This window comes from Vidua chalybeata, chromosome 1 (genome assembly GCF_026979565.1).
Source record: "Vidua chalybeata isolate OUT-0048 chromosome 1, bVidCha1 merged haplotype, whole genome shotgun sequence".
NCBI classification, from domain to species: domain Eukaryota; kingdom Metazoa; phylum Chordata; class Aves; order Passeriformes; family Viduidae; genus Vidua; species Vidua chalybeata.
Window position 1 is genome coordinate 46,178,654 of NC_071530.1, and position 14,404 is coordinate 46,193,057.

The 14,404-nt window shown below is 35.1% G+C and overlaps 1 protein-coding gene across 5 annotated transcripts in view; it reads left to right on the forward strand.

Moving 5' to 3' along the window:
* BBS9 (Bardet-Biedl syndrome 9) overlaps positions 1-14,404 on the forward strand; it is a 299,832-nt gene that overhangs the window by 123,330 nt on the left and 162,098 nt on the right. For all 5 annotated transcript variants that reach the window (XM_053949185.1, XM_053949253.1, XM_053949402.1 and 2 more), the window contains exon 21: positions 5,918-6,100. In XM_053949185.1, coding sequence (XP_053805160.1) covers positions 5,918-6,100 — 183 coding nt within the window. The remainder of the gene's footprint in view (positions 1-5,917; positions 6,101-14,404) is intronic.

Genomic DNA, 14,404 nt, shown 5'->3' on the forward strand with positions numbered 1-14,404 from the left:
TGTCTTGGAAGCAACAGAAGAAAACAAAACCACACAGCTTCCCTGACAGCCCTCAGTATTTTCTTAATCTAACTCTTCTTGTTTCTAGAGGGACAGACTGCTATAGTAATTACTTGTGTGGATTTCATGTTAATCAAGTGAGGCAGTAGATTTTCAGGAGGTAGCTGTGTGCATCCAGATAAAGCATGGGTCGTTATGTTGCCATGTCTTTTGTCTCTGCTGTCTTCTCTCATCAAGGCCATGTTGAGCTTCACTTGAAAGTCGAGTATTTGGCGTCTAGTGAATTGATGCTTTGTTGTCATCATGGTGGTCCTGTGCCACAATTTAAAGAGCTGCAGTCATGGTTAGAACAAGCTGAGACATTCTCATAAGGGTCAGATAATTGTGGCCTGGTGTACTTAATCCCAACGTGCACTCTCATGTCGCCACTGCTGCGCTGTGGGAACGCCATGGCGTTTAGAAGTGCTCCCTTGTGACAGGGACATGGTTATTCTTCCTGGTGACAGAGTGTTCGATAAAGATCACCCTCTGACATGGATATCTCTGCCCGCATTCCATAAAGCTTTAGTCACCTGTCAAAAGCTCTGTGCACAATGGCTGTTGAGTGAGATGGTCTGCACAGGGAATCAGGCTGCTAATCACTATTTCTCTATCTTGGAAACTACCTTGAGACTTGCCTGTTTAAAAAAACCAAAAAGTTTACTCCTAGAGTAAGGGTATTAAGAATATTATGTATTGAGGTAAAAAAAGGGGCTTGTAAGAAAAAAAACATATTTGACTTCAAATGCTTACACATCCTATATGATTTAAGATATATGATGGAGGCTTCTTAAAACCACACAAAAAATTGTTTGATCTTATTTTAGATTTGGCAACTGCATTGTATTTCCTTCTCTAAAATCGGGAAAAGGGTGAGACTAGTAGTAAATGCCCTGTGTCAATAGCAACACAGAAGCCATAATTAGCATTTCTCAGGTCTCCATTTCTTCCTGCTTTATATTCATTAGCAATCTGCTTTATGAAGATTAATTCTGCTTAAAAATAGTTGAAAGGGGCTGGATCAATTAACTTGCTTGAAATAAATTATTCTGAAAAATAATTGCCAGAAGAGACCTGTGAGCTTCATAATTCCTGTGTTCATTTCAGAATAATTAAATTTCCAATGTTATCATATTGTAACAAAATTTTCATACAAGAGTTGCTCATAAGTGCTATGGGTGACATGTAAAGAGATTCTCTGTTCCTTATACACAAAAATTCTATTTCTTCATACTTCATTTCTGCTAAAAATAAAGTTACTTAAAAATTCCGGAAGCTGAACCCAATGTATTAAGAACTAGATGACAGTAAGACTAGTTGGCTAATTTTTTACCAGTTGTGAATAGCTGTTTTTTGACTTCTTATGTTTAAACAAAAAAAAAGAAAGCCAAATTAGCTGTCACTTTTCCTGTTCTCCATTTTAGGGTATGGCATAAAATCTGGCAGAGATTTTAGTCCCAGTGGTGTTAGGGACGCCAAGGAAATATACTGCCAACACAAAGGAAGCTCCCGGGAACTTCATGCTCATTTCTTGCCCTTTACTTTTTCAAAGTTTTCTTCAACTTCCTACCCAGCTAAGAAGAAAGTGTTTTGTATTTTTTAAATTGTATTTGTATTTTTTTTGTATTATTAGAATAAGCCTGGGAGAGTCATTATTACGGTTATTATTGCCTCAAGAAATTTGTCTGCATGTACAAGAGTGGGCTATGTTGCAAGCCTTTTTTCAAGAGGCATAACTAATTTTGAAGTTATTGCTGGATGCTAAACAATGCCCTTAAAATAGCTTACATTACCACTAATGATGGAGAACTCTGTCTGGTTTTAAAACTTGCATCAGCATTAGTTTACAGTTTTCACATGCTTGACATCTTACAAGACCTACTTAGCAATGAAATGAGCATGGAGAGACACCTTTCTGCTTGAACACTTAAGGCTAAAAACATTGAGAAATGTTCTATGCTTGGAAATTATTGAAGTCAAATCTTTGTTATAGTGTTGGGGTCTGAAGTTCTCAAGCTTATTAAAAAAAAAATCTGGATTTCAGCTCTACCATTGCAGCTGTGAATATGAAATTTAGTAAAAATATTAAACATTATCTTTGTTTAGAGAGTAATTCCTTATTTTTTTTTACAGTATGCTTTCATAGTAACTTAACTGGCCTTTAGTTTTCTGTATTTTCATGTAGTGGAGCAGAGTAGGAGTCTGTTCAGAAAAAAAAATTAATATAATTTAAAAGCAAGTTTTGATCAGTTATAAAAATATATGTTCAATATTGTATTTCCACACTATTTCAGTATCTCTTAAATATTTCCTGCATCAGATACTTTCCTATCTTTCATAAATTTTAGAAAGATAGTTTGAAAAACTTATTTTTAGTTTTCTTTGTGTGAAAGCTTTGTCATATTAAAGAAGGAGAAAGAAAAATGTTAAGTAGGCAATGATAGGTCTTATGCAATATAGATGGAGTTTTTACTTAATAGTTTCCAGTTGGTTTAAAATCTTTGTATGTAAGTTACATTTGAGACTGTCAGTTGCAATGTATTTTCCTACCCATCCTGTGAAAAAGTGAGACAGGGAGAGGTTTTCTTTTTTTATAAGATTTTATATCTATTTAGAAAGATGATAAAAAAGATATTAAACAGATTGAACAGCTACTCTGAGAACTGAAAACAAAAATGGGAAATTATGGAGAAATCACGACTGAGTCTGAAGAGAGTAGGATCTCAGATTGCAAAGGATACAGATTCTTTAGGTTCCTCAAATATTACAAAATATAAATAGAGATGTTCAGGTGAAAATAAAATGATTAAAAATATGAATGTCATGTTGTTAAAACGTACTCATTCCTAAATTCTGCAAGTGTTTGAATAAAGAGCCCCAGAATACTTCTAAAATTTTTAGCTCATGTCCTGGGAGATTTTTAGAGTAATTTTACTCTATGAGAAAAGATTTTCCTTTGTTTCCTCCTCCTATCAAGTATTTACTGTGTAACCATGTATTGTCAAGCAATCTTTAGTCTTGAGGCTTTTTTTAAATTACTATGTCTGTGCGTGCCTACATTATAGTGTAGCAATTCATATTGTATTGTCCTGTGTCCTGGATATTCCAGATCTCAGAAGGCTATATTGTGTCACTTCATCTGTTAACAGAATAATTAGTACTTAGAAGTGGTTTTTTTTTCCCCTCCTTGTTTTTTCTGCAAGTGTAAAGTAGAACTTGTATATATGCAATTACCTGAAGATTTAATTACTATGTTTCAGTGACCTGCAATGCTTAAAGACTGTGCTTCTCTTTTAGAAACTTAGGTCTACCACTTTTATAAAATTTGCCTTATATTATTGTGCACGAGAGCTGTAGAATTTTGTGCCAAAGAAAAACTTTAAATAGTTGTTAAGGGTTTTTATGAAACTACTTTCAAAATAGGTTATGGACTTGGTGCATCAGGCATTGTTTGGGAGTACTGGGATATTTGTTTTACACCTAGAGCCTGTGAAAAGGTGAGCATCTCCTTTGTTCGTTGTTATAAAATGGGAAGAAAACCTCTCCTAAAATGAAGGCTCCATAAGGAGTTACTTCTCTTTATGCTATTTGCGTTTCTGAAGTATGTAGGAGAGTGTAAATTGAAATATAGTGTAGAGTGAGAAATCACCTGGGAATTTATGAATGACTCTAGAAAGAAGCCTTTGCTGTGTAAGTGGGGTTCAAGTAGTTGTCACACAAGGGTAACTCTACTTGCCTGGATCTTCAGCAAAATAGGGTACGGGTAGCTTGCCAGGAATTTTGAATTGTACTATCCTAATTGGTGATGACATTATAGGAAGCATACCAGTGAATGAGCACACCTCATCAGCATGTTAAATTAATATTCATTCATTGTTCTTTCCACATTTTCAGTTGTATATTGGACAGGAAAAGAGATTAGATATTTGAAGGCCTCTGTTAGACTGAGAAAGATTTTACTGTTGTTGCTTGTCTCAGAATGATGAAGCTGTATGATGCATGAAATTACTGGTTACATGGGTCAGAGACATCTGATGTAGGTTGCTACATAGTGTGCTGCTTATCAGATGGCTTTGTCACCCATAACTCTTGGAAAGTACTGTGATGTGGAACTTGACCTTTTGTAGAACATGAGGTGTGGAAAGCATCAAGGCTTTGGTCAGAGCAAATTGAATGCCAACAGAGATGCATCAGGTGACATGTCAGTGATATCATTACTATTCTTTGACCAAAGTTTGGTATGTTGGTTTTCACTGCTTGGGATTAATTTCTAGGTTCTCCTTCACGTGGTTAGCTGGGTTTTTTTTGTTTGTTTATTTTGTTACTTGGCTCTGATTTATGTAGTGTTTGGACTCATGGGTGTCCTGTGGGTTCTCTGCTTTGTTTGGAAAGATTACATTTTAAAATCTAAAACAAAAGCTATCAACACATTTTGTTTGAAATGTTTCATATTTATAGTTCCCTAAAATTCTGTTTTCTTTATCTTCCCAGTCACATGGGAGCTTGGAGGGAACACACATACATCTCTAATGCCAGCATGGCAGATTAAAAATAGTTTTCCTCCACCAAATGCTAACAGCTGGTTGGCTCTCTTTCCCTGCTGAAGATGCATCATATAGTATTTTCGTTTTCCTGCCGTTGCCAAAATGTCAATGGATGAGGCTCTGCGAGTTGTACTTTGTAAATTCTGTTGTAATACTAATTACATTTAACTGCATTTCTGTGAGGCTTTTCACAACTCCAGTCAAGCACTTATTACCCTGTCTTGAAGATAAATAAACAGAAAATGATTGAGAGAGGTGCTTTGTGTTGATTTAAATAACAATCAGATAATCAACGCTTCTGTAAACCAAGTGTTGTTTGGGTAACGTGGAGATGTAATGGCACTCCTGAGAACAGGTCTTCTAAGTTGTGCTCCCCTGGGATGAACCCATAACCTGTATACCCTTCCTTTACTTGAAGTACGCCAGTGCAAATACTGTGGAAAGTCTCTTGTCATATTGACATTACAGCGATTGCCCATTGAAATCACTGTCATCCTCTCTTTTCACCAGAGATGGAAAATATCTAAACATTCTATTTCAAGAATTAAGACATTAATAGCAATATTTTTTAAAATACATATTTTTCAATGCTGTGAGTCAACAGTATTTTATACAATGACAAGTTACTTCTGAACCGAGTAGAGTATCATATAGTAGCTTTTCTGGTTTTCCCCATCTTGAAGTACTCAGCAAAACTCTTACAGTATTAGACAAAGTGAATCTGTTACTTTTATTTTATTTCGAAAATTCTTTTATAATGTCTGGCACTTGAAGTGATATTGCCTTAATATACGTGATCCATAATGTTTACATTTTGGCATAAAAGCTGAAGAAACTAGGGCAAAACATGGAGAGACATGAGAGTTAATAAAATAACAGATGGCAGCTGTGTTCCAAAGGAAATAATTATATGCTGTCTTTTTAATAGCATAAAATCAATGTGCTGTGTTTGATTAATACAGTAGGTTTACTGGTCATATGGAGATAAGTGTGTGATATAAACCTGAAAATTAATTTGTTGTCACGTATTATGTGATATGATGTAGATTAATTTCAGGAATGCCTTAAAAATATGCTCTAAACAAAATCCTTTCTACACTTATTGTACTGGATGGATTAATCCCGTTGCCATATGGACTTGAAATTGCCTTGGGTATGCAGAAGAAAAATCTAGATAAATGATAACTCATTTAATACTCTGTGGTTCGTGTTTATGGAAAACAGAATTCCTCAGGATCTTCTAAAGGAAAACAAGATTGTGCCAAAGGTAATTTCAGTGTTGAGTGTTCAAGGATGGTAAAATTATATTTAACAGATGTTTGTAATTTTTGCAGGTAATAGCTCTAGCAGATGCAGCAGAAGAAAATCAAGCCAACATGTTCCAGGCATTTGCAAAGTTGAAAAGTGCCACCCATCTGGTGATTATGCTTATTAGTTTGTGGCAGAAGCTCAGCACTGATCAAATTGCTATTTTGGAAGCTACGTTTTTGCCATTAGCAGAAGATACACAAGAGCTGGTAAGAATTTGTAAGAGCTGCTTAAAAAATGCTCATTCTCAGAGCTTTAAGACCTTAAACTTCCTTATTTCTCCCTGTACTTTGCTGAAGACTGTCCTTTGAAGTAATTTAAGTAGCCTTACTAAGTAGGTGTTCAATGCAGACTATGCTGATTTCACAGCAAAGTGGAAAAGAAGGAGTAGATTATAGAATGTTTCAAAAGAGGACATGGGTGGTACCAGTTAAATTCTGCTTTGCCTTTCCTTACCAAGCCAAGTAGGAATGTCTCACATAAATTTAGCTGATTTTTACTTTCTGTCCTGTGGTTAGGATAAACAGAATAATACCCCCAGGTTTTGAAGACTCTAATATAAATGTTCTATAACATACATGCCCATATTCAATAGAAATATAAAAGGTACACACAGCAAGTATATAATTTAAGTTTATTAATAATTTGCAATACTTTGTCCTCAGTGTATTTACAGTGCTTTATATAATGGATGAAAATTTTCTAAGCAAAATATTGTGAATAGACAATTTCCTTGTACTCCAAACCATGCTCTATATAGTTCTGCGTTCTGTAAATGTCTTGCTAATTCTGTTTTGATTTAATGAGTGTGACCAGGTGAGATTGTGTATAAAATCTGGAGAATAGTCTATGAAGAAAAGTAATGCTGTTTATATCCACACCTAAAGTCCACAGCTAAACACTGCTTTAGTTGAATTAAAGAATGTTCTCAACTTAATTAAGAATTGATCCCCAGTTAGTTTCAAGAATTATCTTAAGTACACATTAATTTTAATTTTCATGCTCTGCACAGGGTTTTTGCAATGTACAGTGAATGCAGATTTTGGTGCATACCTGGAATTCTTAGAATGGTTTGTGGTCATTTAAAAAGCTTGTGCTGCATTCCAAGTGAATCTAGGATCTTCTGCCATTTCCACCCAGGGGGGCAAAAAGTGTTTTGGCATTTTACGTGATATTGACTCATAGCAGGCAAAGCAAAACAAAACAGTTTTGTTGAGATTTGTTTTGGATTTAGTCCTCATTTAAAATTGGAAAATCAAGCTTCACAACTGAGGAATGTGCATTCCCATGAACTGAATTCAAAGAAAGTTCCTATCAATCTCCTAAAAGCCCAAACAAACATTTTTTTACATGACTAATTTTTATTTTGCCATCAGGAATTGGGTTGCTTTGACGCAAATTTTGATAAAATATGGTACAATTTGTTGTATCCTGTAATGCAGGGTTTTGCTTCAGCCTGTATCTCGGTGTAGATTTAATGTGGTGGTTAACAGTGTTCTGTATTGAAGCTGCAAGACTTCACATAAGCATTGTAAGGATGTATATCCTGCAGAGCAGTCAGGATGAAAAATGTAAACCAACAACTGGAGGTGGAAATAGAAACAAAATCTTTACAAAATACTGAATTACGTGCCATATTGAAGTTGTTATGGTACCACAGAAATCTGAATGTAATTTAAGAAGCTTAGGCAGGGAATGGGGAAATCTTCTGAAATACCAATGATATTTACAGACAGAAGCTTCTAGCTAGTGTTCAGGTTTCCTTGTAAGCAGTGAAGTAGAACACTGGTGAAAGAAGATACTCTGAAGAATTTTTATTTACTCTTCAAACAATTCTGCACAATGGTTTGTTGTATTTTTATTTGGAGGGAATGTGTTAGAAGACAGTTTGGATGCAGTCTACATCTCCAGAACGTTTTCTGCCTTGTGAGCATTAAACTATGGAAGTGCTTTCTTAAAAAAAAGGGAAATGTTTGGAATACACTGTTAACATAAAAAGAAATGCCTCTTTTACCATAACATGAACATTATTCTCATATATGCCATTTCATTTAGAACAGATTGTATCTTGTTTTCTAGACCTGGCAATCACTTCAGTTAGATATTTAGCAAATGTGAAAGTGGCATTCTCTGTTCTCATTGTGTCACCATTTTTTTTCAGACTGCTAAATGGTTTCTGTTGCTGCAAACATTTGTCTAAGAACATATAAAATTTGGGTTTTCTTGTCTACAAAGATATAGTGGAAGAAATACTGCAAACTTGCATATTTTATGTGAATAACAGATATTTGGTATCATGCTTTGTTTCTGGCAGTAAACTTCTAACTAACACCTAATAGCACTGCTTTGATAAAGCTGACTAAAAAGGTTGTTCAGTGTCGGAAATACAAGGGCATTCCTCTTTTTCAGTGATTCTTTCATGAATGCTGTGCAGTTGTAGAAGTGTAGCATCAGAAATTGAATGAGATCTCTCAGGTCTTAGTGGGATAAATGAGCTAATTCTTCTTCTAATGAAGCCACTAAGAAATTGATGCCAAAACAGAAGAAAAGTAGTTGCAGGGAAGTTAGGTGCAGATTTCTGCAATGTACTTTGTTACTGTGGGACTAAATTAAAATCCATATTCAGAATATAGAAGTATATATTAATACTATTTCAGAGCATAGTGTTACAGTTGCATGCAAACTATACTTTCACATGTATACTGGTTTTGAATTCTATATTTTTCTATCTGTTGAATTGTATGGTAGAAAAACACTTCATGGTGCTTTTGGAGACAAAAGAATCCATGATTTGTTAATAAAGTTAAAAATGTATCAGAGATTTTGTTACACGATTCATTTTTTTCAGGAGAGTTGGTCACAGTTCTGCTAGACTAACATATTTGTTATTTGCTTGTAAAAGGGACTGACAACAATTAGAAGTACTATAAATTCTGAAACACCCCCCCCCCACCAACATTTCTAAGGGATGTTTTTCAGTCATTATCCTTTACCGAGCTGAGTATTCTGGATAGAAAAAGATTTGAAAAATGCTGAGTTTGTGATAAAGTACATGTTTACAATAGGAAATCTGTTTGGGAGAGGAGGGAGTTTGTCCAGGCTAATTTAAAGGGTTCAAAGGGTTCATGCTACATGGGGTAGTTTTGATATAATGGTTGGATGGTGTCTGGATTGGCTGATGGCTCATATGCCTGATCATTAAGGTATTAATGCTTTCTTTGTTTAAGACATTACAAGGGGAGAATATGTCTGTCGATACAAACATTCTGACTTTAAGACTGATGGAGGGCCCTTGGCAGTGTAGCCATCAACAGCAACTTTACTGAAGAGCAAATATTTTCATAGTTCTCCTGATGTTACCAAATAATTACATACAAGTGCTTAATTGCTCAGAATCATTCCTTGCTTGTTACAGTCACATTTGTTACTATAGTTAACAGTAATAGCTATAAACTGGTGTTGAGGAAGTACATTTCCATCTCTCTTTATTTATGTTTGGAGTCATACCAACCAAGTAAATGTCTGTATTAGATCTTAGGATTTTATTGAAGTTGTAATTTGAAAGAAAAATATGCCTGAGGTTGAAATGCATATTTTAATTGACTCCATGATTTACAGTAATTAACTTACATTAGGGACTATAAATTTACCACTTCACAGTGTTGATTAGATAAAGTTGAAAAATCCATTTTAAGGCAATGATGAAAAAGAAATGGTGTCAGAAAAAACTCCTGAAGTGCCTGTAAAAGTCACAGGAGTTACTATCAAAAGTATCTCTGCTTACTGTAAGAAGATGATCTGAATGTAATTCATGAGAAAAAGTAAAGATCATTTGGGAACAACTAGATAGGCTGCTAGGTTTTATGCATGATAGCAAATGGGTTTTACTCCAGAGTTATTGAGTAATGTAAAAAATACCCTTGTGTGGAAAGAATCCTTTACTGAGATTAAACTCTCAAAATCAAAGGTAAGGTTATTTCTGTAATTCCAGCAGGATTAAGTCTGTCATGACTGACATTAGAAAAAATTTTCACTGAAGTTTCCACTGCTGTCCAGTACTTTGGAAACTTTAAGCTAATAATTGCATCTTTGGCAAGAGTACTTTTTATGAACTCTAATTTTTAGAATTTATTGGAAATTGTCACTTTAATTCTTGTAATTAATCCAACCTAGCTCTTGATCACCGTACAAATCATCTGGAATTAGTTTTTTGTGCCTTATATTTTCTGTATTCCACTTATCATTGTAACCACTTCTTAAATGCAAAGTTCCAACTGTGCACCAGAATGAAATATTTTAAAATACGCTGAAATATTTAATATTTTCTTGCTTGCCATAGGCTAGTACAAATTATCTTTTAGTTAAAATTTCCTAAACGTAAGAAAAAACTCCACCCCAAACCCAATAAACCAACAGAATCTCACAAAACCACCACAAGGCAGTGGGCCGTGATGACAGATAACTTGGAGCCAGTTTTTCATATGGTTGTATTCTTTATTTTTGTCAACAGACAAGTTTACAGCAGATACATTATGTTTATTCCCCTCCTTCTTTTTAGAAACAAGATGGATAATACATCTGCAGATAAGTGGTTTTAGAGAAAAACACATGAAATTTGTTGCCATTTATCCAGCTTGGAAAATTACATTAAATGACATTCAGTAACATTTTTAGTGATCAAAACTAATAGATAAGTCTTCCTCCTATTTGAATCAATACCATGCAACAGAACCATTCAGAAAGACTCTTCTGGTACAGTGAACCATCTAAGTCTAAAAGAAATCGGGGCAAAAAGCTAGTAAGCTTTAAAACCTTAATCACTAAAATAAAAGGAAGACACTTTCAGCTTTTCCTAATAAACCCCATAATTTTTCAGTAAAAAAATTCAGTCTCAGCCTGAAGTTTAGTTTCTTTCAGGGTAACATAAGATTGTCAAGTGAGGGGAAAAAGGTGAAGAAATGAGATTGCCACTCTTCCCTGGGCAGGGAAAGTCCTATGTTAGGGAGAAAGGTTTAAAATGGAGTAGTGGTAACTGGTTCCTGTCGATGTCCTTTGCTCATGCGTGGGTATGTGACCCAGCTGGACAATAACAGACGTAAGAGTCCATGGTTCAAGTACCTTGAATGTTCTTTTATAGTATGTTTTGATATTGAAATCAGTGCTCTGCCTGCTAGCCTGCTTTCAAGAGGACCAGAGTATACCAGAGATAACTAGAATCATGGAAGCTTTAGGTTTGGCGAGACTTGCAGGATCCTGGAGTCCAACCTTTGTCACATCCAGTCGTTTCCTGAACACCTCCAGGGACCTCTACCATCTCCCTGGGCAGCCCAATCTGATGTCCAACCGGAACCTCCTCTGGTGCAGCTTGAGGCTTTATTGTTTTGTCCTCTTGCTGGTTGTGCAGGAGAAGAGGTCACCTCCCACCTGGCTACAATCTTCTTTCAGGGAGTTGAAGAGTGTGGTAAGGTCTCCCTTGAACCTCCTTTTCTCCAGGCTAAACAACCTCTCTCAGTCGCTCTTAATATGAGTAGGTGGACAGGACACGTGGTTGTAAAGCCACTAAGTTACAGCAACTGTGTCTACTTTTGTTGTCCTTAAAAGCAGAGTTTCAAACTGATTGATTATTTGACAATGTTGGAATGTCTGAACACAAAAGATCAAATGTTAAGTAATTTATAACAAAAGAGGGAATTTGAAGACCAAAGAGCTGGTCTTACCACTACTGCAAGCACTATCACAGTTTCTTTAAGTGTCTGGTAATTGTTTTCTTCATGCAGTTAATTTTATTTACTGAGAAGGCAGTGAGTTATGGCAGCAATAGCAAGTTGAAGACACATTGCACCACTATCTAGTGATCTTCATTTGTAGCTAAATTAATGTGATTCCTCCCGGTGAATTCTCTTGAGTAGAATAGAAAAGTGCCAGTATTCTCTTGGTCTGAGAAAGAAAGGCTTAATGTGATTGGTTGGAAGCTTTTATGGATTACTGAAAACCTATAATATTTCTTTATCTGATGCTTTCCACTTCAAAAGATTATCAAAAGAAGCTATGCCCAATTGTATTTTCAATTTTTTATTAATTTGTTCTTTTTTTGGTGTTTAATAAGAAGGGGCTCTAAGATTTATTTTTTTTAACAGGCGTGCTTCTGCTGGTTGGCAATAGTAATGGTTTTCAAAAAATAAAGCTTTCTCTATTTCTTCCAGATGGCATACAATTAATTTAAACAAAATTATGCTGAAATAGGTTTGGTATGCATTATGAGTTGTCAACATTCAAAGTACAGAAAGAATTGTATTCTTGTCTTGTTTAGTTGTATTCCCTGAAAATTGTGTCAAGCTCAGAACAAGCATTCAGCCTTGGTAAAAAGCTTATGCTAAAGGAGAATCTATCATATCTATTGGTTATATGTATTTTAATGAAAAGGTTTTGAGAATTAATTTTAACTTGAACCTCATTTCTTTCTGCTGATATTGGAGATCCTGAAGTTAAACTTCAGTGCACTGTCTCTGTTGTAAGCAGAGACCTACTTAGGAATCTTATTTATTGGTGTAAATTAGTCAAGGCAGAACTGTGTTCTGCTTTGATTAGTTTGCTTCCAGCGTATATCACCACCTTTTAAAGTAATTTGTGTACCCTGTGAAGTACTGCAGTTGTCGTAAGAGATGTACTCTTTGTTTGAGAAATTAAATAAGCTTCTTTTATCAGACATCTTTCTTTATGTAATATCGTGATGGGGACCTCTAAACTTTCTCTTTGTTGGGGTGATCTGTCTAGTTCAGGTACAAAGAGCCATTTTGGTGTAGTAGTAATTACTGAGTATGTGGTGCATACCAGGAGTTCAGATCAGTTGTCATCTAAACTGCGGTGCATTACAGTGATTACAGAAGTGTTCAGCAAAGGGTCTTAGCACCCAATATATATAATCAGTGTCTCTTTCTTTCACTTTTATTTTCTTTTTTCTTTTGAAGAAGTTTATTGTCAGTGAAGAATTCCCTTGGTATTGTGTCCTAATTGAAAGATCCTCAGACTATTGCTATGCAGCCTTTCAGTAAAAGGGTTTACAAGAGATGGGTCCCCCATCCATGGAAGTGTTCAAGGCCAGCTTGGGTGGGGCTTTGAGTAACCTGATCTAGTGGAAGGTGTCCCGGCCTATGGAACTGGAGGATCCTGAAAGTCCTTTCCAACCTAAACCATTCTATGATTCTGTGTATTGATCAACACTGTACTAGTATATTAGAAATGTAATGGGATTTATGATTTATTGTAAAATTCTGATGCAATTGCTTATATACTGAAATAAGAAATATGTTTCATCATCATTAGAGTATGATTTTTATGTTTTCTAATAGGACGGGGTTTATAGAATTAAAAATTGCATATTTATTGTTGGTTGTACTTTCTGATTGTCTGGCATCAGTTCAAAACTATGCTACTTTTATTAAAAATACTGTAGTGCTATGTTAGTAGCATTTTATCTAACCATACCTCCCAATAATTTTGTGAAGCTCTCTGTTTATAGTGAACATGTGGCAATGGCATGCAGCTAAATTCAAAATTTCCCTTAGATCTCATGGTCAGAGACATTTCTGAGAGGGTGTATCAAGATCTAATCACCAAGCTAATCTTTGTTGGGGGAAGTGAGGGGAACCAGTTGTGGTAAGACTGCTTTTGGTTCTGAAATTGTTGATGGTTGTTCTTGGTTCTAACTTGCAATCATGTAGAATTTTTTGGTTGTTACTAGATAACCTATAGCTATTGTTCACATGGTGTGATGTATAATCCGTCTACTGGAATTTACAAAGATGTATCACACAGAGATAGGTTGATAGGGATATCATACAGAAGATGTCATGTGAATTTTTCATCTTATTACAAGATCCCAGAAAAAGACTTCTTTTTTTACCATGATTTTTAGAGTAGTCATTTTTTCAGATGGATTTTTTTTTTCTTTTAGTTAATGGCAAGATGCTTTGTCTTAATTCCTAGGTTAAGAATGATATACCAGTACTCTCTCATATTTGCACAGGTAGTGAGAGACTTACATTAAAGTAGGCCAGATTAAAGGAACATAAAGATTGCATAATTTATGTCCTTCATCATCTCCTGGCTTTTTCAATGAAGTGGAAGTTTGATAAAGCAAAAAATATGGTTTAGATACCTCAAAGGTAAAACAGCTTATAAATCAAATCTGCACAAACAGTGGAGGAGTTAATAAACTTTCCTTAAGATACTCTTGTAGGAAAAAAAAAAAACAAAAACAACAAAAAGCCCCCTAGCATAAACTTGAAAGTTGTCTATCCAAGTAAACATGCAAGTTGAGTTTACCGCTATCCTCTTTGTCCTCACCTGTGTATTTTGGAAGAATAGAAATTCCACTATTTGAAGCAACCAAACTGAGTTTAAAGATAATGATGTGTAGATGTAATGTGAGAATTTAAATAGGAAACAAATTTATAGCAAGTTTTTTTTCCAGATCTAAAATATTTTAGTTTGTGTGCTTCCATATTTCATGA